Source organism: Eptatretus burgeri, chromosome 9 (genome assembly GCF_056783735.1).
Source record: "Eptatretus burgeri isolate ZD-2024b chromosome 9, Ebu_testis_v1, whole genome shotgun sequence".
NCBI lineage: Eukaryota > Metazoa > Chordata > Myxini > Myxiniformes > Myxinidae > Eptatretus > Eptatretus burgeri.
This window is the reverse complement of record NC_140969.1, coordinates 84,155,209-84,180,813: the sequence shown is the minus strand read 5'-3', so window position 1 is coordinate 84,180,813 and position 25,605 is coordinate 84,155,209. Positions and strand designations below refer to the sequence as shown.

The window sequence follows — 25,605 nt, the reverse complement described above, 5'->3', positions numbered from 1 at the left end:
TAAGACCAAGTCGTTATGGATACGTCCGAATCTTTAAAAAAAAAACATCAAAAGTTCAACGTAAGCCAGCGTTTTACATACATTTTAATACGTTGCCATTGCTGGCTAAAACGTCAAGGTGTGACTGGGCCTTTATTTCATGCAAGAAAATGCAAATTAATTATTTGAAAATCATACAATGTGATTTTCAGGATTTTTGTTTTAGATTCCGTCTTTCACAGTTGAAGTGTACCTATGATAAAAATTACAGACCTCTATCTGCTTTGTAAGTGGGAAAACCTGCAAAATCGGCAGTGTATCAAATACTTGTTCTCCCCACTGGGAGAACACCAGCCTGGGACACCGACGGACGTGATAAAACGGTAAATAATCAGGGTGTCCCCACCAGCAACAGTCGATGAGCTGAAAGAGGAAATTGAAAGACAATGTCTTGCATTTCCAAATGAAATGATTCGTAACGCTGTTGAATCCATTGGTCCGCGTTTTTGGAACGTGATGGGCTGTGCTTAGAACGTGATGATCATCAGTTTGAACATTTATAAACATGCATTTATGCATTTATCCATTTAACCATTAATCTTGTTTCTCAGTCAAAAAACAAAGCATTTATTATCATTTAAAGACTGAGTACATTTTTTTTGGGACACCCTTTACATATATATATATATATATATATATATATATATATATATATATATATATATATATATATATATATATATATATATATATATATATATATATATATATACACACACACACACATACAGTATATGTATATGTGTGTGTTATGTATGTATGTGTATATATTGTTGCGGGGCCGGGCGTCGGCCGCGAGATGGAGCTGCAGAGTCTACTCGACTGATCACCTGGAATTCAGATCGTACCTTTTCGGAAAACTCCGGAAAAGTACGGGTCTCCTATTGGACCGAAGTTCGCCAAAAGACAGACCACGTGGGGTCGGGTCGATTGCCAATTTCAATTTACCTCAATACCCACCTGGTCCAAACTACGGGGGAAATTCACCCTCGACGATGCTCTCGTACGGAACGAGCCGTTTAGCGTACTCGAACCGTGTGCGATCCAAGCGGTTTGATCGCCGAGATCCGTCGGTCCCAAATATCCCGTAACAACGGCAACGCCCTGGCTAATTTCCCAACACTCAGCACGCTAAGTCAATGAAGGAATAGACACGAACGAGCTGAAACATTTCACAAATGGGAATGTTTATTTACAATGGAGGAATGAGGGGAGCACATAAGGGCAGTGTTAAACCGAATATTAATAAATGCACGTATCCATAAGCAAAAAGCACTTATACCATTCACTACTTATCTGACTGGCACCACGAACACACACATGCACACACCCAAAATTATGGGACCAAATGGTCTTTATTGAGGCCAATCTCGGACCTCTCTGCCTCGTGCGGTCCTCGGGGCAGAACTGGACCCCCAGCACGATCCGGATGATCCAGGCGAATGAAGTCGGCTGGGCGAAGGCTGGTGGGAGAAGACCCTCCGTGGCACCGACCGCTCCTTGCGCAGCCACCCTCACACTCAACCGCCCTGCGCGCAGATGTTCACTCCTTGCCAGAACTCTCAGAACCCGTGCGCGCATTTCTTGCCAGGACTAGAACAACGACGAACGCGCAGACCGCAACAGACCCAGAACAACCGAACGCTCAGACCGTGCCTATAATTATACCCCCCTATTTGGGGGGGGGGAGGGCGCGCCTCCTCGCGACCCTCCCTCTCTCACTGGTTGGTTTTGGCGTGCAAAATTGCTCTTCATCTCTCTCACTGGCCAAAATGGGCGGCAAGCTCCTTGATTGGCCCGGCGGCGTGGTTATGTCACGCACAGCCCTTTCCTCCTGTCGTGGGATCTGATTGACCGGGTGACGTTCACCCCACTCGTTGCATGCTGATTGGTCGAGGGCCGCCACGCGGCGACTCCTTGAACTCCGCCTACCATGACGTCTGCCAGATCGAGGTGAAGGAAGCGAAGTGAAGGTGAGGGTGATGCGGTGTGATCGACGTTGATGTTCGTGGAAAAATAAAAGAAAAACCCTATCAAAATAACTCCACAGAACAGGAACATTTAATTACCCATTAGACCAGGGACGGAACCCTAACTGGCAAACATGTACTTACCAATATAACTGATCGATAGGACCTGTATGTTGTGTGCTCATGGCTTCCAGATTCGCAACAATATATATATATATATATATATATATATATATATATATATATATATATATATATATATATATATATATATATATATATATACATATATATACACAGTAGATGAGGCGTAAGTCGTCACCATCGGGACCGAGAAAAAAGTGACGACTTAGACATGTGACGACTTACGCGTATGCGAACATTCATGATGACTGTGGGGTGAAGGATGAAGTTGCGCGTGGCCTGGACACGTACGTGTGAGAGGGCGCAAAAAACTCTAAGCCGGCTATTGTACCAAAAGGGAAAAACAATCCTCGGGGCATAGGTGGGGGTTCATTGGTTAGTTGGAAAGTGATCAAGCAAAGATGGAATTCATGAATCACTTTATCAAAAGTAAAGATAATGAACAACTGTAAGACAACTCATATACCATCGGTGATGGTATATGACCATCGACAAATGTGGAATGAATGGCTGTTGGAATTCATTCATTGGAATGAATGTAGAATGAGTTTTCATATGGAATGAAAACTCGTATACCATCGACAAATTACATTACACACAGTCATCGTGATGACTACCACTCAATACATATGTGAAAGTGAGTGTGGTGATGTACAAAACAAGCCAATATAAAACCATGATCGGACTTCAACACTAAGCTCGATCGATCCTTTACTCCTTCGCCAGAGACTGCATTGCGCAGCCTGTATACCTCTTCAGATGCATGTGGGACGGCACACTGACTGAGCTGAACGCAGAGCAGTTATAAATAGCCCGCGCATCACGATTCCATGAAATCGGGCTTCTCACAAAGCAGCAGTTCCGTGTGACGAGTTAGGTGTGCTAATTTACTTGAGTTTGCATTACGCGCAAATGGACAACATCTGACAACTTAGACGAAATGACGACTTACAGACTTTATTCAAAGTCTATAAGTCGATTTAACATTAGATAAATTCGGGACTTTTTGACGCTGCCGACTTAGGCGAAGTGACGAGTTACATGCTGCAGACTTACGCCTAGTCTACTGTATATGTGAAAATAAATATGTATATATGTGAAAAAAAATTATGTATGTGTGTGTGTGTGTGTGTGTATATGTATATATATATATGTATATGTATATATATATATATATATATATATATATATATATGTATATATATATATATATATATATATATATATATATATATATATATATATACACATATGTAAAAACAGCTCTGGAAAAAAATAAGAGACCACTCCAAAAAAATTTTCAATCAGCATCTCTACATGTATGGCAGCCATTCCATTCCAGTGTCTGTTGAATTCCAACACAGGCACACGTCATTCTACTTATTGAGGTACTGATTAGGTGATCACCTGAACCGAATCATATTTAACAAGGAAAAATATAAAAACCACTGCTGTGGTCATCACTATCCTCTTGCAATAGGACCAGCTGGATGGCAAAAACAGTGCTAGTCATACCTCAAAAGTAATTGGATTAAAAAAAAAACTATTGACCTTGCCAAAAGAGTTGAAAAGAAAAGTTTTGAGTGAGGAAAAGAAGGGTTCAATTCTGGCTTAACTGGCAGAGGGATACAGTGAGCGTCACGTTGCTTCCATCCTTAAAATTTCAAGGACGGCGGTTCATAAGAACAAGGTCAAGCAGCAGACAACAAAGCTTCAGACTGTCAGAGGGCGAAAACGATCTTCCACTGACCGGGATGACCGCCAACTCATTCGAATGTCACTCAACAACCGTAGGATAACATCAAGTGACCTACAAAAAGAATGGCAAACGGCAGCTGGGGTGAAGTGCATGGCGAGGACGGTTCGAAACAGCCTCCTAGGGGCAGGGCTGAAGTTGTGCAAATAAAAGCTAAAAAAAAGCTCTTCATCAATGAGAAGCAAAGAAGAGCCAGGCTGACGTTTGCAAGACCATAGGGATTGGACCGCAGAGGACTGGAGTAAGGTCATCTTCTCTGATGAGTCCAGTTTTCAGCTTTGCCCAACACCTGGTCGTCTAATGGTAAGACGGAGACCTGGAGAGGCCTACAAGCCACAGTGTCTCGCACCCACTGTGAAATTTGGTGGAGGATCGGTGATGATCTGGGGGTGCTTCAGCAAGGCTGGAATCGGGCAGATTTGTCTTTGTGAAGGACTCATGAATCAAGCCATGTACAAGGTTGTCCTGGAAGAACACTTGCTTCCTTCTGCTCTTACAATGTTCCCCAACTCTGAGGATTGGTTTTTCCAGCAGGACAATGCTCGATGCCACACAGCCAGGTCAATCAAGGTGTGGATGGAGGACCATCAGATCAAGACACTGTCATTGCCAGCCCAATCTCCAGACCTAAACCCCATTGAAAACCTCTGGAATGTGATCAAGAGGAAGATGGATGGTCACAAGCCATCAAACAAAGCCGAGCTGCTTGAATTTTTGCGCCAGGAGTGGCATAAAGTCACCCAACAGCAATGTGAAAGACTGGTGGAGAGCATGCCAAGACGCATGAAAGCCGTGATTGAAAATCAGGGTTATTCCACAAAATATTGATTTCTGAAATCTTCCTAAGTTAAAACATTAGCATTGTGTTGTTTAAAAATGAATATGAATTTGTTTTGTTTGTCTTATTTGAGGTCTGAACACACTGAATCTTTGTTGTTATTTTGACCAGTTGTCATTTTCTGCAAATAAATGCTCTAAATGACTATTTTTATTCGGAATTTGCGAGAAATGTTGTCAGTAGTTTATAGAATAAAACAAAAATGTTCATTTTATTCAAGCACATACCTATAAATAGTAAAACCAGAAAAACTGATAATTTTGCAGTGGTCTCTTAATTTTTTTCCAGAGCTGTATATATATATATATATATATATATATATATATATATATATATATATATATATATATATATATATATATATATATATATATAAATATATATATATATATATATATATATATATATATATATATATATATATATATATATATATATATATATATATATATATATATATATATATATATATATATATATATAATATGTGTGTGTGTATCTATATACAGTGTATTGTTGCGAATTTGGAAGCCATGATCACACTCAACATTCAGGTCCTGAAGTGCAGTTATTTCGAAGTATGTGTTTTATAGATAGCTTCCTTCCCTTGTCTATGGGGTGAAGTGGGTGAATCAATATAAATGCGCTGTGATTTATTTTAATAGTTAGGAGTTTTATCGGGATTCTGCAGAGAAGAACAACGACCCTCCCGCCCCAAGATTCTTGCAGCGTAAACAAGAATGACAGTTGTAAGGATGCCACACCAAAGAACAACACTCCCCCGCCCCGGGATTTTCCCCGCGCACCGGGGAGGGGGAGGGGTGAGCGTGCCGGAGCGCATAAAAAGGAAGAAAAGGAGCCAGCCAGAGAGGGAGAGAGAGTGAGTGAGCAGAGGGCAGCGAACAGCGAGCAGCCAGCCAGCCAGCCAGCGAGGAGAAGCGAAAGGCAAGCGAGAGAGAAGGCAGCCAGTTGGAAGCGAGGAAGGAGCGCTGATGTTGCTGGAGCGCTCACCTTATTGGAGCGCTCGTGTTGTGGGAGTGCTAGTCTTCGAAGGCCTGGACTGGTCTTGCCGTTGTCGTCTGGAACGTCTTCCTCCTCCTCCTCCTCCTCCTCCTCCTCCTCCTCCTCCTCCTCCTAAAAGACCATCCGCCGCCTGAGCCGGAAGGGTTGCGCACCGTCTCCGGAGTGAACGGAGTCGAGGTTTTGGTGGCCGGGACGGGCGCTGAATCGAGTCATCCTGAAGACCGCACGAGGCGGACAGGTCCAAAATAGACCCTGGTCTCAGCTACACTATCCTCCGAGCTGAAGGCCGAAATAAAGGCATCAGCCACCACTTCGTGTGTGTGTGTGTGTGTGTGTGTGTGTGTGTGTGTGTGTGTGTGTGTGTGTGTGTGTGTGTGTGTGTGTGTGTGTGTGTGTGTGTGTGTGTGTGTGTGTGTCCGTGGGCCCGGCCTCTATGTTGTAAACTGTTAAGTGCCTGTGTTGTATATATTTGCATTGCATTTTTTTTTTGTAAACCTTGTCGAGGCTCGTATGAGAGCTAACACACAACGCACATCAAGGGGGGCATGAGACAGGAGGGGAGGGAGTGGGAAGGACAAAATAGTGGGGAACAGAGACATTTGGAGATCTGTGGAAGGGAGAGGGATGGGACAGGGAACCGAAGATGGACATTACAGGGACTTTCAGGAAGGAAAGCAGGGAATTTGAAGGAGGTGGATTATCGTGGGTAGAAAAGATCGAGGATTTGGATGGGGGATGATAAGAGGTGGTGGTGAACAGCTGTTTTGAAAGCCTGGAGGGAAGAGTGGGATTGAATAGAGTGAGGGAGTTTATTCCAAAGGCAAGAAAAAAGAGGGATGAAAGAGTGGAAGTGAGCAGCGATTCGTGATTTTGGTAGTTTTACCAGAAGGGGGTTGTTGGCGGACCTTGAGCGCCCTGCGGAAATGTGGTGGGGGCAAATCGCAGAGAGAGCAGGGGGGGGCGAGGCTGGAGAGGAGACGGTAGAAGACAGAAAGACCACCGACCAACCTGCGGTGAGAGAGTGAGATGCCCAAAGACTCCGCCTCATTGCGTGAGATGCCAATGATCCGAAATGCCTTGGTTTCTACAGCGTGAAGCCGAGAAAGGTGGGAGGCAGGAGCACCAGCCCAGAGGGGAGAGCAGTACTCCATCAGGCTGCAGACAAAAGCTTTGTAAGTGGTCAGGAGCTCAGGTGGGCCGAGGAAGGACCTTGCACGACAGAGGATTCCCAGTCAGCGACTGGCTTTGGAGGCGAGGTTTGAAGTGTGGCTTTCCCAGGAAAGGTCATGGCAGATAGTGAGACCCAGAAGTTTGAAAGAAAGGACTTCTTCCAGAGGATTGTTGAGAAAGTGGATGGGGGGTTTTCTAAATGGTCCTTTCGAAGAGACATAGTGAGAGTGAGATTTGTCCGGATTGAAAGACTTGTTCCACGTGTTGGACCAGTTTGTGATTTTATCCAGATCAGCAGTGAGCGAAGAAGCTGCTGCTTGCCGGTCTGAGGGATGACCGATGGTACGGCAGACGGTGGAGTCATCAGCAAAGAGATATAGAGGATTTTCCAGAGAGTCGGAGAGATCATTGATGAAAACCAGAAAAAGAACAGGGCCCAGCACATCTCGTCGCTGCCGCTGGTCTGAGCACATCTCGTCGCTGCCGCTGGTCTGAGCACATCTCGTCGCTGCCGCTGGTCTGAGCACATCTCGTCGCTGCCGCTGGTCTGAGCACATCTCGTCGCTGCCGCTGGTCTGAGCACATCTCGTCGCTGCCGCTGGTCTGAGCACATCTCGTCGCTGCCGCTGGTCTGAGCACATCTCGTCGCTGCCGCTGGTCTGAGCACATCTCGTCGCTGCCGCTGGTCTGAGCACATCTCGTCGCTGCCGCTGGTCTGAGCACATCTCGTCGCTGCCGCTGGTCTGAGCACATCTCGTCGCTGCCGCTGGTCTGAGCACATCTCGTCGCTGCCGCTGGTCTGAGCACATCTCGTCGCTGCCGCTGGTCTGAGCACATCTCGTCGCTGCCGCTGGTCTGAGCACATCTCGTCGCTGCCGCTGGTCTGAGCACATCTCGTCGCTGCCGCTGGTCTGAGCACATCTCGTCGCTGCCGCTGGTCTGAGCACATCTCGTCGCTGCCGCTGGTCTGAGCACATCTCGTCGCTGCCGCTGGTCTGAGCACATCTCGTCGCTGCCGCTGGTCTGAGCACATCTCGTCGCTGCCGCTGGTCTGAGCACATCTCGTCGCTGCCGCTGGTCTGAGCACATCTCGTCGCTGCCGCTGGTCTGAGCACATCTCGTCGCTGCCGCTGGTCTGAGCACATCTCGTCGCTGCCGCTGGTCTGAGCACATCTCGTCGCTGCCGCTGGTCTGAGCACATCTCGTCGCTGCCGCTGGTCTGAGCACATCTCGTCGCTGCCGCTGGTCTGAGCACATCTCGTCGCTGCCGCTGGTCTGAGCACATCTCGTCGCTGCCGCTGGTCTGAGCACATCTCGTCGCTGCCGCTGGTCTGAGCACATCTCGTCGCTGCCGCTGGTCTGAGCACATCTCGTCGCTGCCGCTGGTCTGAGCACATCTCGTCGCTGCCGCTGGTCTGAGCACATCTCGTCGCTGCCGCTGGTCTGAGCACATCTCGTCGCTGCCGCTGGTCTGAGCACATCTCGTCGCTGCCGCTGGTCTGAGCACATCTCGTCGCTGCCGCTGGTCTGAGCACATCTCGTCGCTGCCGCTGGTCTGAGCACATCTCGTCGCTGCCGCTGGTCTGAGCACATCTCGTCGCTGCCGCTGGTCTGAGCACATCTCGTCGCTGCCGCTGGTCTGAGCACATCTCGTCGCTGCCGCTGGTCTGAGCACATCTCGTCGCTGCCGCTGGTCTGAGCACATCTCGTCGCTGCCGCTGGTCTGAGCACATCTCGTCGCTGCCGCTGGTCTGAGCACATCTCGTCGCTGCCGCTGGTCTGAGCACATCTCGTCGCTGCCGCTGGTCTGAGCACATCTCGTCGCTGCCGCTGGTCTGAGCACATCTCGTCGCTGCCGCTGGTCTGAGCACATCTCGTCGCTGCCGCTGGTCTGAGCACATCTCGTCGCTGCCGCTGGTCTGAGCACATCTCGTCGCTGCCGCTGGTCTGAGCACATCTCGTCGCTGCCGCTGGTCTGAGCACATCTCGTCGCTGCCGCTGGTCTGAGCACATCTCGTCGCTGCCGCTGGTCTGAGCACATCTCGTCGCTGCCGCTGGTCTGAGCACATCTCGTCGCTGCCGCTGGTCTGAGCACATCTCGTCGCTGCCGCTGGTCTGAGCACATCTCGTCGCTGCCGCTGGTCTGAGCACATCTCGTCGCTGCCGCTGGTCTGAGCACATCTCGTCGCTGCCGCTGGTCTGAGCACATCTCGTCGCTGCCGCTGGTCTGAGCACATCTCGTCGCTGCCGCTGGTCTGAGCACATCTCGTCGCTGCCGCTGGTCTGAGCACATCTCGTCGCTGCCGCTGGTCTGAGCACATCTCGTCGCTGCCGCTGGTCTGAGCACATCTCGTCGCTGCCGCTGGTCTGAGCACATCTCGTCGCTGCCGCTGGTCTGAGCACATCTCGTCGCTGCCGCTGGTCTGAGCACATCTCGTCGCTGCCGCTGGTCTGAGCACATCTCGTCGCTGCCGCTGGTCTGAGCACATCTCGTCGCTGCCGCTGGTCTGAGCACATCTCGTCGCTGCCGCTGGTCTGAGCACATCTCGTCGCTGCCGCTGGTCTGAGCACATCTCGTCGCTGCCGCTGGTCTGAGCACATCTCGTCGCTGCCGCTGGTCTGAGCACATCTCGTCGCTGCCGCTGGTCTGAGCACATCTCGTCGCTGCCGCTGGTCTGAGCACATCTCGTCGCTGCCGCTGGTCTGAGCACATCTCGTCGCTGCCGCTGGTCTGAGCACATCTCGTCGCTGCCGCTGGTCTGAGCACATCTCGTCGCTGCCGCTGGTCTGAGCACATCTCGTCGCTGCCGCTGGTCTGAGCACATCTCGTCGCTGCCGCTGGTCTGAGCACATCTCGTCGCTGCCGCTGGTCTGAGCACATCTCGTCGCTGCCGCTGGTCTGAGCACATCTCGTCGCTGCCGCTGGTCTGAGCACATCTCGTCGCTGCCGCTGGTCTGAGCACATCTCGTCGCTGCCGCTGGTCTGAGCACATCTCGTCGCTGCCGCTGGTCTGAGCACATCTCGTCGCTGCCGCTGGTCTGAGCACATCTCGTCGCTGCCGCTGGTCTGAGCACATCTCGTCGCTGCCGCTGGTCTGAGCACATCTCGTCGCTGCCGCTGGTCTGAGCACATCTCGTCGCTGCCGCTGGTCTGAGCACATCTCGTCGCTGCCGCTGGTCTGAGCACATCTCGTCGCTGCCGCTGGTCTGAGCACATCTCGTCGCTGCCGCTGGTCTGAGCACATCTCGTCGCTGCCGCTGGTCTGAGCACATCTCGTCGCTGCCGCTGGTCTGAGCACATCTCGTCGCTGCCGCTGGTCTGAGCACATCTCGTCGCTGCCGCTGGTCTGAGCACATCTCGTCGCTGCCGCTGGTCTGAGCACATCTCGTCGCTGGCGCTGGTCTGAGCAAATCTCGTCGCTGGCGCTGGTCTGAGCAAATCTCGTCGCTGGCGCTGGTCTGAGCAAATCTCGTCGCTGGCGCTGGTCTGAGCAAATCTCGTCGCTGGCGCTGGTCTGAGCAAATCTCGTCGCTGGCGCTGGTCTGAGCAAATCTCGTCGCTGGCGCTGGTCTGAGCAAATCTCGTCGCTGGCGCTGGTCTGAGCAAATCTCGTCGCTGGCGCTGGTCTGAGCAAATCTCGTCGCTGGCGCTGGTCTGAGCAAATCTCGTCGCTGGCGCTGGTCTGCGCAAATCTCGTCGCTGGCGCTGGTCTGCGCACATCTCGTCGCTGGCGCTGTCTGCGTCTGGCGGCCCTGGTCCGTCTTCTGGCGACCGGAGCTCCGGGAGGGGGTGGATGCCCAACCGCGCGCTCGTGGCCAGGTAGCCTGCCACGTTCTCGTCCCTCAGCTCGACTTCCCTCCGAGCCGAAGGGATAATAAAAACCCTTTTGGGTGTGCGTCTGTCTGTGGACCCATCTTTAAGTAGGAACTGTTAAGTGCTTGTGCTTTACATGATTTCATTTCTTTATAGTCGGTTTAACTCTGCTCTTGTGTGTTCCTTCCCCACCTTTTGTAAATAAATATCCATTTGTTGAATGTAGCAGCTCGTTTTTGTGTTTTCTTCATTGGTTTAACACGGTGCGTGTTGGGGAATTAAAAAAAGGTCGTTGTTGCCGTTGTTGTGTGCATTTGGACCGACGGGACTTCGGTAACCATCTGCTCGGGTTACGCACGGGTCGAGCACGGAAACGACTCATCCCGTTCGAGCTCCGTCGAGGGTGTGAATACTCGGTAGTTCGCCACGTGGGCCTCTAGGTATTTTGAAGTTTGGCAAATAACCCTGTACCACGTGGTTGATTTATACTGAACAAAAATATAAACGCACCAACCTAAATATCTAAGTCAAGATTGCCATTATGGGAAAATGGTCAAACCGATGATATGTTTGAGCAATGGTTCCTTTGTTTTGCTCAAGACAGATTTTCCCATTGAAATTGACCACTCTGAGTGTGTGGACTCACACGTTGAGTAATCCTTCCCATGAGCACCATGGGGCTTGACAGAGTGATGGTCAGTGAGCGTGACCAGGACACAAACACTCCCTATAGCTTGCCCTATAAAAGGCCTCCCCAAAGTGTGGACTGGTGCCAAATGTCAACATGCCACAGATGTCACAAATCATGAGGGAGCGCGCCATTGGCATGCTGAATGCTGGGACGTCAGTACGGGCCGTTGCAGCACACTTCAATGTCCACCACTCCACCATTAGCCGCCTGAGAACGCCCCTCAGCGAGACTGGAAGCACCGTGAACTGCCCACATGCCCGACGACCACGTGTGACCACCGCCGGTCAGGATCGTCACATGAGGCTGCAACATCTCCGGGATCGACTCCGACCAGCCATGAGGACTGCCGATGAGACTGTCGGACTGCATAACAGGCGCATTTCAGCCCAGATGGTGCGTAACCGCTTGAAGGAGGCCAACCTCCGAGCCCGCCGACCACACCGGGGACTCGACCTCACTGCAGTCCGGCGTCAAACCCGACTGAACTGGGCCAATGTTCACTTGCGCTGGACCCTCGCACGATGGAGGAGAGTGCTGTTCACCGATGAGTCGCGGTTCCAGCTGTATCGGGCTGATGGCGGACTCCGCGTCTGGCGTCGGGCTGGGGAGCGCTACACTGACGCCAATGTCCTTCGTCGGGTGTCACACGGTGGTGCCAGTGTTATGGTGTGGGCAGGCATATGCCATGGAGAGCGCACTCGACTTCATTTCATTGAAGGCAACTTGAACGGGCAGTGGTGCAGGGACGAGATACTCAGACCCATCGTCGTGCCGTTTGTGCGCCTTCACCATGTGACGTTTCAGCACGACAATGCTCGCCCCCATGTTGCCAGGATCTGCATGGACTTCCTCGGTGAGGAGGACATTGATGTCCTCGAATGGCCTCCATATTCTCCGACATGTCGCCCATCGAGCACCTTTGGGACGTTCTTGATCGACGCGTACGACAACGTTACGCAGTCCCAGAGAACATCCGCCAGCTCCGTGTGGCTCTCCAGGAGGAATGGGAAAACATCTCTCAGGCCACCATCGATAATCTGGTGATGTCCATGCGCCGGCGATGCATCGCTCTGCGCGACGCCAACGGTGGACACACCCGCTACTGACTGTGTGAACTCTGACAGTGACACCTCGGTTGTGTCGGCTGTTGTAGCGCAAAGACTGTCGCCAGAATTCTCAAGGAACTCTTTGAAATTTAATGCTCAATTGTCATGGATTCTATAACCAAATTGTTGTGAAGATTTAGTGTTAATGAGTTTGAGGTAAAATAGTAACAATCGCTTGGTGCGTTTATATTTTTGCGCTTGGTGCGTTTATATTTTTGTTCAGTATATTTACGATTCACGGTCCTGTAAGGGACCCGTACCCTCGGAGTTATCCGAGGGTGACTATCTATATTCCTGGTGTTCGGTGGAGCCGACCCTACTGTTTCACCTTGCGGTCGTGCTCTCAGCCGATACCCGGCCCGCAACAATATGTCTTGGTGCTGGCTGCCCAGGTTGACCCCCGACCCAATTTGTGGTGACGGGCGGTTAACACCGCCAGCCCCCGTGACGGTCGAGCGGTTCCTTATTAGGGTGGCGGACACGTTGATCCTCGGAGATTTTAATGCATGCGGGAGGGGAAGGGTGCAATGATGGAGGGACGGAGGAGCACAGCACATAAATTGATGCATGTTGGGGGTTTATACTTGAACCGCATGACAAATACACAGATACAGCCTCTTAAAAACGTGAAGTAAATAAAAGTCTAAGTCGAGGCGTCTCTTCACAGACTTGAATACAGACAAAGGGAAATGAAATGAATAGAAAACCCTTCCTTTATTATTGTACTTAGCTTGGCCCAGAGCTGGTCTTTGTGGAAGTTGGAATCGAGGCGCTTCCACCAGCACGTGGAGACTCGCGCAAAATGGCGCCAAGGTACTTCTCTCGTCGCAGGACAAACGTAAGCCAGGCAATCAGTGAGCAGCTCTCAACACCAAGGCTCAGAGACTGAGTGCAGCTGTTTCGTGCGTCAATCATCCTCACGACCCAACCAAGAGCCAAAGGCCAGCGTCTTGCTTCATCACGCAAGCAAATCGCCTCAACACGAATGCAAGAATCGTGCTGTCCTCTTCATGTGTCGAAGGAGAGCCAACAGGAAAGCCCTGTTCTTACAGGCCATCTCTTAACTACGTTCTTTCTTGGCCACGTGCGTTCCTTCCATCAACTCAACTCGTCCTCGTGTGTGCGTTCACCCTGAACGCCACTCTCCTCTCCGACTTCGTGCGTGCGCTCTCTGTCCTATTTGGTCTTCTGATGCCTCCCACACCCTCTTCCTTTTCAGGCGTCTCACGTCACGCCCATCACTCCTCCGCCTCTGGGGCGTGGCCTGCTCGCACAAAACCTGGGAAGGCAGAGCTTCTGTCCGCTCAGCACGCCTGGCTCGTCTCTGACATCACGCCCATCAATCATCAGCCTCGGGGGCGTGACTTCGCCCGCCGTCACCCTTGGAGGCGGGGCTTCTACCTGCTCGGCACTTATGCTTGTAGTTGTTTTATGGACGTGTTTCCCCACCTTTATTACCGATGTTGAAATATAACAACATTGGTAAAAGTCACAGAGGAGCGATTACATGCTGGCGAAACTTATTCTTACTCCCAAGCTAATTAACATCGCACCACCCCCCCCCCCCCCCGTGTGGTGACACGTAACACTTAAGCTCACAGTTTCCCTACTCAATTACATTGAGATGCCTCCAACACGTCCACGGACCAAACTACTCTATTCAATGCTAAATTCCCGATTAAATTCCTCCCTCTAACCCCACAACCGTAACATAGTGTTACAAATTTGGAATTCGATTGCACACAACATACAGGTTCCTTTAGTCAGCTATGTCGATAAATGCTTGTTCCCGAGATAGCTCACCTTCCATTGTTTAAATGTTTAGAAATCAATTAGATGTGCTGCAGATCGAATTAATAGTTAGGGAGCGAACAATTGAGACGTTCCCCCCCCCTCTTCTGTGAAGAAGAAGAAGAGCCCTTCCGTCCCGTGATTCATGACGTCAGCAACTCTCTCCCACCCGTGGTTGAGCGGGGGATGGGTCACGAGGATATGAGTCACGCCGGGTGTGGGGGAGGGGAGCGGAGAAGGATAAAGAGGAGATCCTTTCTTGGTTCGTGTTCTGAGTTGGAGTTGAGGAGTTGTTCAGTGGGCCTTCGGCTTCTGCTTGGTTCGGTAGACTTCTTGGAGAGCTGCTTTGTTTGGGAGAGAGTTGAGCCGGTTGCTCGGCTCGAGCTGCGAATAGTGGCTTCTTCATCTTCATCTTCATCTTCATCTTCATCTTCATCTTCATCTTCATCTTCATCTTCATCTTCATCTTCATCTTCATCTTCATCTTCATCTTCATCTTCATCTTCATCTTCATCTTCATCTTCATCTTCATCTTCATCTTCATCTTCATCTTCATCTTCATCTTCATCTTCATCGTTTGGTTTCCGGCTTGGTGCGACTCATCGACCTCTTCTTGGAGGTGGTTCCTCGGGGAAGCGACGCATCGACGGGAAGGATCGGCGCCTCGTCTCACCAACACGTGTTGAGAAGCGCGGGAGGATTTGCGGGAGCTCAGGAAGGATCGCAACTCACGGCGATTGGATCCAGCTCGCTCTCGCTGGAGCCCGTGTCCGAACAACTTGAAGACCACACGAGGTGGAGAGGTTTGAGATAGGTTCTGGGTTTCAGCTCACCTGTCCTCCTAGCTGGAGCTCGTTATTAAAGGCCTCAGCCACCATTTCTTGGGTGTGTGTGCGTACGTGTGTCCGTGGGCCCGTCTAATAAGTAGGAAATTGTTAAGTGCTTTGTGTGCTGTAAATCTTTGCATTGCATTTCGTATAGTCGGAATAGTTCTGCTCTTACGTGCTTCCGAAGTTCCCCATGATTATTAATAAATACCCCAATTGTTAAATGTTTTCAGCTCGTCACGTCGATTTGTTTCATTGACTGAGCATTTCGTGTGTTGGGAGTTAGCCGTTGGTTTGCCGTAAAAGGGGGATATTTGGACCGACGGTTCTCGGCGATTAAGCCGCTTGGAATCGTGCAAGGGACAGGCTCGCCTCAGCGGTTTGTTCCGTACGAGTTCCGTCGAGGGTGGAATACCCAGGTAGTTGGATCACGTGGGTATTTAGGTACATTGAAGATTGGCAATCGACCCTACCCCACGTGATCTGCCCATTGGCGTATTTCGGTTCTTGTACAAGGACCGGTCGACTCGGACTTATCCGGGCGGCGATCTATATTCCGGGCGATCGATCGGGCCGACTCGACTTGCGGCTCCGTCAGAGCGGTCGGTTGGCGACTGACGCACCGGCACCATAACAATATGTATGTGTATGTTTGTATATTTATGTATGTATGTATATATGTATATATATATCTCAAGTCATATAACACCAGGGGGTTGACTCAGCCTGTCATCCTTCCAAGGTCGGCAAAATGAGTACCAGTGTACTGGGCCCGGTGTATGCCCCGGTTTGAATAGGTGTACCATATCCCTGTGTGTCGTAAGAGGTGACCAGGGTTGCATCAGGAAGGGCATCCGGCGTAAAAACCTATGCCAAATCATTATGCGGACAACAAAACAAATTTCCATACCGGATCGGTCGAGGCCCGGGTTACCAACGACCGCCACCGGTACCGGTGGTCAGCAGGGTACCAGTGGAAATTGTGCTACTGCTGGGCGAAGGAGGAGAAGGAGACTGGGAAGGCGAGTCCGGAGGCAGTGGGAGAGGGGGAAGGGTAGAAGTGTTGAGGTGAGAGTTGGAACTCTGAATGTTGGGACGATGACTGGCAAAGGGCGAGAGTTGGCTGATATGATGGAGAGAAGAAAGGTGGACATACTGTGTGTACAAGAGACCAAGTGGATGGGGAGTAAGGCTAGGAGCATTAGGCCAAAAAAAAAATGTTGCATTGGCGTAACCCGCCCGACCCTAAAAATTCCGCCGACCCTACGTTTTATTTTTTTGTTTTTTTGCTATCGAAAAATTTTGCCGACCCTATTTTATTGCTATTTTTGTTGTTTTGCTATCGTTTTCAAGTATCTTGTTGATTGCGATCGCGATCGCAAAAACCCGGAAGTGTTTCGGACAGAACCCGCCGACAAAAAGGGTGGTACTCGAGCCGGGGGAGATTTTGGGAGGGATTTATTAGGAAAAAAAAAAAAAAGATCCCGACCGACCTACCCTATTTTTCAGTGACCCGTTACGCCAATGCAACATTTTTTTTTTTTTTGGCCTTAGAGGTGGTTTCAAACTGTTCTACCATGGTGTGGATGGGAGGAGAAATGGTGTCGGGGTAATCCTGAAGGAAGATTATGTCAAGATGGGTATTCGAGGTGAGGAGAGTGTCTGACCGAGTGATGAGTGTGAAGTTGGAAATTGAAGGGGTGATGATGAATGTCATCAGTGCATATGCACCGCATATGAGGTGTGAGATGGAATATAAAGAATATTTCTGGAGTGAGTTAGATGAAGTGGTGGAGAGTGTATCCAAGGATGAAAGAGTGGTGATTGGAGCAGGTTTCAATGGGCATGTTGGGGAAGGGAATAAAGAGGATGAGGAGGTGATTGGCAGGTATGGTCTCAACAAGAGAAATGTGGAAGGGCAAATGGTGGTAGAGTTTGCAAAAAGAATGGAAATGGCAGTGGTAAATACGTATTTCAAGAAGAAGGAGGAACACAGGGTGAGGTACAAGAGTGGAGGAAAGTGCAAACAGGTGGATTACATCTTAAGCAGGAGATGCAACATGAAAGAGATTAGAGACTGTAAGGTGGTGGCAGGGGAGAGTGCAGCTCGACAGCATCGATTGGTGGTCTGTAGGATGATTTTGGAGGTGAGGATGAGGAAAAGAGTGAGAGCTGAACCAAGGACCAGATGGTGGAAGCTGAAGGAGGAAGACTGTTGCGTGGAATTTAGGGAGGAGGCGAGACAGGTGTTGGATGGGGGTAAAGATGGGTGCAATGATTGGGCAACTACAGCAGAAGTGGTGAGGGAGATAGCTTGGAAGGTACTTGGTGTGACATCTAGACAGAGGAAGGAAGATAAGCAGACTTGGTGGTGGAACGAGGCAGTACAGGAAAGTATAAGGAAGAAGGGGTTGGGGAAAAAGAAGTGGGATAGTCAGAGAGATGAAGAAAGTAGGCAGGAGTACAAGGAGTGGCGGCGAAAGGCAAAGAGAGAGGTGGCAAAGGCTAAGAAAAAGGCATATGACGAGCTGTATGAGAAGTTGGATACAAAAGAAGGGGAAGAGGATTTATACCGATTGGCAAGACAGAGGGACCGAGCTGGGAAGGATGTGCTGCAGGTTAGGGTGATAAAGGACGTAAATGGGAATGTGTTGACGAGCGAGGAGAGTGTGTTGAGAAGGTGGATGGAGTACATTGAGGAGCTTATGAATGAAGAAAATGAGAGAGAGAGAAGGTTGGAAGAGGTGGAGATCGTGAATCAGGAAGTGGGGTGGATCAGTAAGGATGAAGTGAGGACTGCTCTGAAGAGGATGAAAAGTGGAAAGGCGGTTGGCCCAGATGACATACCAGTGGAAGCATGGAAGTGCTTAGGGGAGATGGCAGTGGGGTTGTTAACCAGATTGTTTAATAAAATCTTGGAAAGTGAGAGGATGCCGGAGGAGTGGAGATTAAGTGTACTGGTTCCGATTTTCAATAACAAGGGTGATGTGCAGAGCTGTGGAAATTACAGAGGGATAAAGTTGTGAAGCCACACCATGAAGTTGTGTGAAAGAGGAGTGGAAGCTAGGTTGAGAAGAGAGGTGACGATTTGTGAGCAGCAATATGGGTTTATGCCAGGAAAGAGCACCACTGATGCGATGTTTGCTTTGAGAATGTTGATTGAGAAGTATAGGAAAGGGCAGAAGGAGTTACATTGTGTGTTTGTGGATTTAGAGAAAGCTTATGATAGGGTGCCAAGAGAGGAGTTGTGGCATTGTATGAGGAAGTCGGGAGTGGTGGAGAAGTATGTGAGGATGGTGCAGGATATGTATGAGGACAGTGTGACAGTGGTGAGGTGTGCGGTCGGAATGACGGACCGGTTTCAGGTAAAAGTGGGATTGCACCAAGGATCAACTCTGAGCCCTTTCCTGTTTGCAATGGTGATGGACAGGTTGACGGACGAGATCAGACTGGAGTCTCCATGGACTATGATGTTCGCGGTGACATCATGATCTGTACAGAGAGTAGGGAGCAGGCTGAGGCGAGCCTTGAGAGGTGGAGGTACGCACTTGAGAGAAGGGGAATGATAGTCAGTAGGAGTAAGACGGAGTACATGTGCGTAAATGAAAGGGAGGGTGGTGGAATGGTGCGGTTGCAAGGAGTTGAAGTGGTGAAGGTGGATGGGTTTAAATACTTGGGATCAACTGTCCAAAGTAACGGAGAGTGTGGGAGAGAAGTGAAAAAGAGAGTGCAGGCAGGATGGAGTGGGTGGAGAAGAGTTGCAGGAGTGATTTGTGACAGAAGGGTAGATGCAAGAGTTAAGGGGAAAGTATACAAGACGGTAGTGAGACCAGCTATGTTGTATGGTTTGGAGGCGGTGGCGCTAACAAAAAGACAGGAAGCGGAGCTGGAGGTGGCAGAGTTAAAGATGCTGCGATTCTCGTTGGGAGTGACGAGGATGGACAGGATAAGGAATGAGTATATTAGAGGGACTGCGCAGGTAGGACGGTTTGGAGACAAAGTGAGATAGGCGAGATTGAGATGGTTTGGACATGTGCACAGGAGGGAAGCGGAGTATATCGAGAGAAGGATGCTGAAGATGGAGCCGCCAGGCAGGAGGAGAAGAGGAAGGCCAAAGAAGAGGTTCATGGATGTGGTGAGGGCAGACATGCGGGTGGTTGGAGTGTCAATGGAAGATGTGGAGGATAGAGCGAAATGGAGACGGTTGATCCGCTGTGGCGACCCCTCACGGGAGCAGCCGAAAGAAGAAGAAGAAATATATATATATATATATATATATATATATATATATATATATATATATATATATATATATATATATATATATATATATATATATATATATATATATATATATATATATATATATATATATATATATATACACACACACACACACACACACACACACACACACACACACACACACACACACACACACACACACACACACACACACACACACACACACACACACACACACACACACACACACACACACACACGCACCTCCTGACTGTTATGGTGAGCGTCGTCGTGGATTATGTCTCACACGGTAAAACCACATAATCCGCAAAGAACAATCATCCGTCTGCCACCCAGACAATTGTTCCTACTTATGCAAACCATTCAACCAGAAAGCACGTGATGTGATCGGCAGGTAAATCAAAACGTGGACTGTGACGAGCACTCCCCCGATCTCCATTGGACATAGTTCTACACCAAAGCGTCACCTCCAACCCAGACGCCTCGGCCTGGCAACTGTCAAACGACAAAGATTATATGGTGGTTGTGGCTCTCTGTTTGTCTGTCTGTGTCTGTGCCTGCGTGCATGTGCGTTTTTATTCATTCATTAATTTATTTTCTTGGGACAACCATTATACAAAAAAACGGTTCCATGATAATTTATTGTGACCATCCTTACCTTGTTCCATACTTTTTGGAGCAACATCCCTACATCCTTTTGCATTAAAAAATGTTTTTATAGTATAGATTGTGCATGTCATGTGTCTTCATATTGCTTTCTTTGTGAAAAACCCTTTGGTTGTATTTCCTTGGCATTTACCCTTTTAAAGTAACTGGCAGATACTCGTCTATGATGGGTATCGGGGACAGGACGGATCACAATACTCGGTTACGTTAGTTTCTTTGGATGTTTTGCGCCGCATTCAACAGCTCAGTTCATATTGGTAGCGTGTCTTGGTGCCCATGGTGGCGTTTGAGACTGGTCGCTTACAATTGTTGGCTTTGACACATAGTGCCGGATGAGTAACACAAACGATTTGACATATTCATCGTTTATATATTACCTCCATCAACAGATTAACAACATGGCAGGATAAAAGTCATAAATGCTGAGTTGTACAAACGTCCTGAACTCATGGACTTAGTAGAGTAAAGCACGTCGTCTGGGACCAGGCCGTCGGGTTGCCGCCGAACGCTGCTGATTTTGACGTCATCGATTCCCTCTTTGGAAATTCCATCCATATTCGATTTTTTTTGAATCTGCTAACACCTGCGTAAATACATGGAACACATAATGTGAAGATTTCAGAAGTATGAACAGAATATGTTCGGAAAAAAAAGTGTTTTAGAAGTTACAGGCTTACGCCCATTATATTATGATATTATTATTATTATGATATTCGATTTTTTTTGAATATGCTATCACCTGCGTAAATACATGGAACACACAATGTGAACATTTCGGAAGTATGAACAGAATATGTTTGGAGAAAAGTGTTAGAAGTTCCAGGCTTACACCCATTATATTATGATTACTGCTTTTATAAATTCACTGGATGATGATTTGTTAAAAAAAAAAAGAAAAAAAACAAGGTCACTCACTGTAAGTCCTCCATTATTAAATGGTGCAATTAATTGGCATTTGCTTTAAATTAATGAGCTTGTTTGGGTGAGGCCAGCCTCCCTTGTCTGCTCTTTGCCCAAGAGAGTAACTTTCTCATAAATAGATCTGCCTGGCAATTTCAGTGCATGCCCCTAATATTCACATATTGTTTGTTAAAACTGGAGGCAACACAAGGAAACTCTTTTGCATTTTAGTCATGCCATTACCCTCACCGGAGGAGAGGGTATTGCATTTGGGTCCGTTTGTTTGTTTTTTACTGCATTGAGCAGAATACATACAGGTGGTGGACAAAAAATGGAAACACTTGGGTAAATGAGGAATACCAAATTTATTGAAAGCAATGGCTTCCACACAGGTGTGGCCTTCATGTTAATTTAGCAAATAACATCCCAGCATGCTTCGGGTCATGTATAAAAATGCTTTACAGGCCTGTTTGCTTATAATTATGAATAGCATGGCTGAAAGAGAAGACCTCAGTGACTTTGAAAGAGGAGTGATTGTTGTGGCACGTTTGGCAAGAGCTTCAATGACACACAGCTCAACTTGCTGATGTTTCACGAGTAACGGTGTCCAAGGTGATGTCTTCATGTAACTCTGATGGAAAGACATCATCAGCAAAGGGCAACAGTGGGCAGAAGCGCATACTCCAGGATCATGATATCCGTGCATTAATTTGAAGTGCAAGGCAAAGCAGGCGAGCTATTACAGATCAATTGACTGTAAATTTCAACCTGGGGCACGAGCAGCTCGTTTCATCAAAAACAATTCTCTGAGAACTCCACAGAGTGGGATACCACAGTGCGGTTGCAGTGCACAAACCACTCATCACACCTGAGCAGTGGAGAAATGTGATGTGATGTCAGATGAATCGTCCTTCACCATGTTCTTGACAAACGGACGGGTGCACGTGTGATGCCAACCTCGAGGACTCTACAACCCTGAGTGCTTGGTTCCAACAGTGAAGTGATCTGGTGGTTCTGTAATTTTGTGGAGTGCATTTTCCTGGCATGGTTTGGGTTCATTCATTTCCTTGGAAATAAAGATCAATGCCAATCACGACTTAATGGTACTGACTCTGACTGACTCTGAGTGACTCTGACTCACTCCATGTTGCAGCATTTCTTTCCTGCTGGGAGGGGTGTCTTCCAGGATGACAATGCCCCCATACACAGAGCACGTGTGGTCACCCAAGCTGTGAGCATGACAATGATGTTATCCATAGGTCCTGGCTTTCTCAGTCACCAGATATGAACCCAATCGAGCATATATGGGATACTGTGGAACGACACCTGAGACAGTTTTCCACCTCCATCAAACAGGTGTGAGTTGATTGACTTTCTCTTGGAAGAATGGTGCCGCATCCTTCCTGCAGAATTTCAGACGCTGCAGTGCATATAGGCCTTACTGGCCACATGTGGTGGCTCAATGCCCTATAATGTGACTTTACATTAGTGTTTGCATTTTTTTTTTGTCCACTACCTGTACATGGACAAGATGTGGAATATGCATAAACACCAAATACTTTGGAACCCTCTCAATAAACTGGTGAGTTGCGTAGAATGGTCCAGAATTAAACCATCTGCCGCCACTCATTATTTAATAATAATAATAAATTTATATGTAAAGAATCGAAGAGGAGTTCATTCATTCATTTATCAAATACTCGACAAATCCACAAGGAGAAATCAGTATTGCTTGTCTACAAATTACGAGATTTACTCGAGGGACAAAACAGGATTTGAAATGGAATCTCAGCTTAATGAGCTAAGTGCTCAGATGAGAATTCTGTACAGGCCAACCTACTGTTTAAATAATAATTTTATCATCCTCCAGCTGAGACTGCCCCTCAGTCACTCTTTCTACCAGCATGCATTTCCTTTCACCCTCCCCACTTGGTCAAAATCACATGGTCATCTCATAATTTATCTTGCTCTTCTTTCTTCTGGGGGAACAGTCTTGCTGCATCTTCTCTCGAGCTCTTCCTTCCAACGATTTCCTAGTTTCAGAGAGTAATTGAAGGAAAAATCTCTCAAGTGTGACTGTAAATGAGGTGCTTGGTACAATATAGTCAAACTGGTTTCTTTGTGAACTTTTTACACGTATCATTTCTTCAGATCAGAAAGACTTGAAGAGGTGGAGACTTGTGCTCAATATGAGGTCAATTAGTGGTGGGCAATACATCTCCCTGAGCCCTCCTCTCCCCCATTGATTTCACACCAAGCACTGTCTCAGCACTATAAATGCCGAGTCCAAAATATCATGGTCACTCAATCACAGTAAGTAAGCTATGTTATGGTAGACTATTGTTGAAGCTAATCAGTCACAAAGAATTTCATTTCGACACACAACTCCAATTATAATGATTTTACCATTCTTTCTCTGAGTGGCTCAAATTCAGTCAGCCATTTGCTGTTTTATTTGATTACATGAACGGCTTCCATTCTCTTTGCACAATTTAGTTGTCAATTTTTTTTTTTTTTAAATTGGAATCTATTTCCAACTCTCATTGCATTTATATTGCTGTTGCAAAAACGTGCATATTTCTCATGTTATTTCATTTTCATCGACCAAGGCTCATGGAGGAGCTGGTATTACATTCTGGTATTACATGTCGGACAAAGACTCGGGAGACGTCGGTGTATTGTTGCACTATTTGCAAAGACATTAGGAGACCGAACCAACCATGAAACCACAGTACATGGGGTTTGATTCAGAAATTCCAACATGAACTCTGGGTTCAGGTATGATCAACAGACAGGAGATGGGGCATATCACAAGATTGACTATCTTAAAAAAGATAAATAAATCTCTTCAAACTTTTGTTTCGTATAACTTTTTGGAATTTTTTGAATTGCATTGAATTTGAATAATGATAGTTATTTTTCAGTAATTCGGCACTTGTGATGGTGAACTGATGCATGAACTTTGTGTTGATTAATTGCAGGCACACCAATGATTCCAATGCCGATGGCTCTCATGCCTCCTGGAACATCGGTGAGTTTGATCCTATTTAATTGAATTACTCATTCCACTGCTGTTTTTGTCTACCCCCTCCCTCCCTCGTTTCTGTCTACTTCCCCTCCCTCGTTTCTGTCCACCCCTGTCCTTCTCTCGTTTCTGTCTACCCCTGTCCCTCCCTCGTTTCTGTCTCCCCCTTCCCCTCTCTTGTTTCTGTCTACCCCCCTCCCCTCCTTCGTTCTGTCTACTCCCTCCCCTCCCTCGTTTCTGTCCGTCCCCCTCCCTCCCGCGTTCATGCCTAGCCCCCTCCTTTCCCCTCCCAAGTTCACGGCTACCCTCCTCCCTCCCCTCCCACGTTCACGGCAACTCTCCTCCCCTCCCTTCCCACGTTCACGGCTACCCTCCTCCCTCCCCTCCTGCGTTCCCGACGACCCTCCTCCCCTCCCCTCCCGCGTTCACGGCTACCCTCTTCTCCTCCCCTCCCGCGTTCACGGCTACCCTCCTCCCCTCCCCTCCCGCGTTCACGGCTACCCTCCTCCCCTCCCCTCCCGCGTTCACGGCTACCCTCCTCCCCTCCCCTCCCCTCCCGCGTTCACGGCTACCCTCCTCCCCTCCCCTCCTGTGTTCACGGCTACCCTCCTCCCCTCCCCTCCCGCGTTCACGGCTACCCTCCTCCCCTCCCGCGTTCACGGCTACCCTCCTCCCGTCCCCTCCCGCGTTCACGGCTACCCTCCTCCCCTCCCCTCCCACGTTCATGGCTACCCTCCTCCCCTCCCCTCCCGCGTTCACGGCTACCCTCCTCCCCTCCCCTCCCGCGTTCACGGCTACCCTCCTCCCCTCCCCTCCCACGTTCACGGCTACCCTCCTCCCCTCCCCTCCCGCGTTCACGGCTACCCTCCTCCCCTCCCCTCCCGCGTTCACGGCTACCCTCCTCCCCTCCCCTCCCGCGTTCACGGCTACCCTCCTCCCCTCCCCTCCCGCGTTCACGGCTACCCTCCTCCCCTCCCCTCCCACGTTCACGGCTACCTTCCTCCCTTCCCCTCCCGTGTTCACGGCTACCTTCCTCCCTTCCCCTCCCACGTTCACGGCAACCTTCCTCCCTTCCCCTCCCTCGTTCATGGCTGCCCCCTCCCCTCTCGCATCCACGCCTACCCTCCTCCTCTCCCCTCTCCTCCCCTCCCGCATTCACGCCTACCCCCCTCCGTTGCCCTCCCGCATTTACGCCTACCCCCCTCCCTTGCCCTCCCGCATTTACGCCTACCCCCCTCCCTTCCCCTCCCGCATTCACGCCTACCCCCCTCCCGCATTCACGCCTACCCCACCTCCCCTCCCCTCTTGGAACAGGCTGCAACGATTTCTTAACGATAAAGTTCCCCCCCCTCCCCACTTACCTCGCTCGTATTATGGAATGCCTGTTCATCATGGCTACTAATCGCTGTAAACATCGCTTTTGTAAGTGCTAGAGTTTTCAAATTAAGAGCTTGGAGCGATTTCATGCATTCTGTGATGCAATTTTCCATGATCTACTCTCATAGACTTATTACAGTATGTCATCAAAATATTATTTTGGCTTTGAGGATCGGATATCGTCTGGATTAAAGAAGTGTTG

At 49.0% G+C, this 25,605-nt stretch overlaps 1 protein-coding gene across 1 annotated transcript in view; it reads left to right on the top strand.

Annotated features, from left to right (window-relative positions):
- Positions 1-25,605, top strand: part of LOC147020486 (RNA-binding protein 25-like) — a 146,633-nt gene that overhangs the window by 24,787 nt on the left and 96,241 nt on the right. The window contains exon 3 of the mRNA XM_085895857.1: positions 23,983-24,032. Coding sequence (XP_085751983.1) covers positions 23,983-24,032 — 50 coding nt within the window. The remainder of the gene's footprint in view (positions 1-23,982; positions 24,033-25,605) is intronic.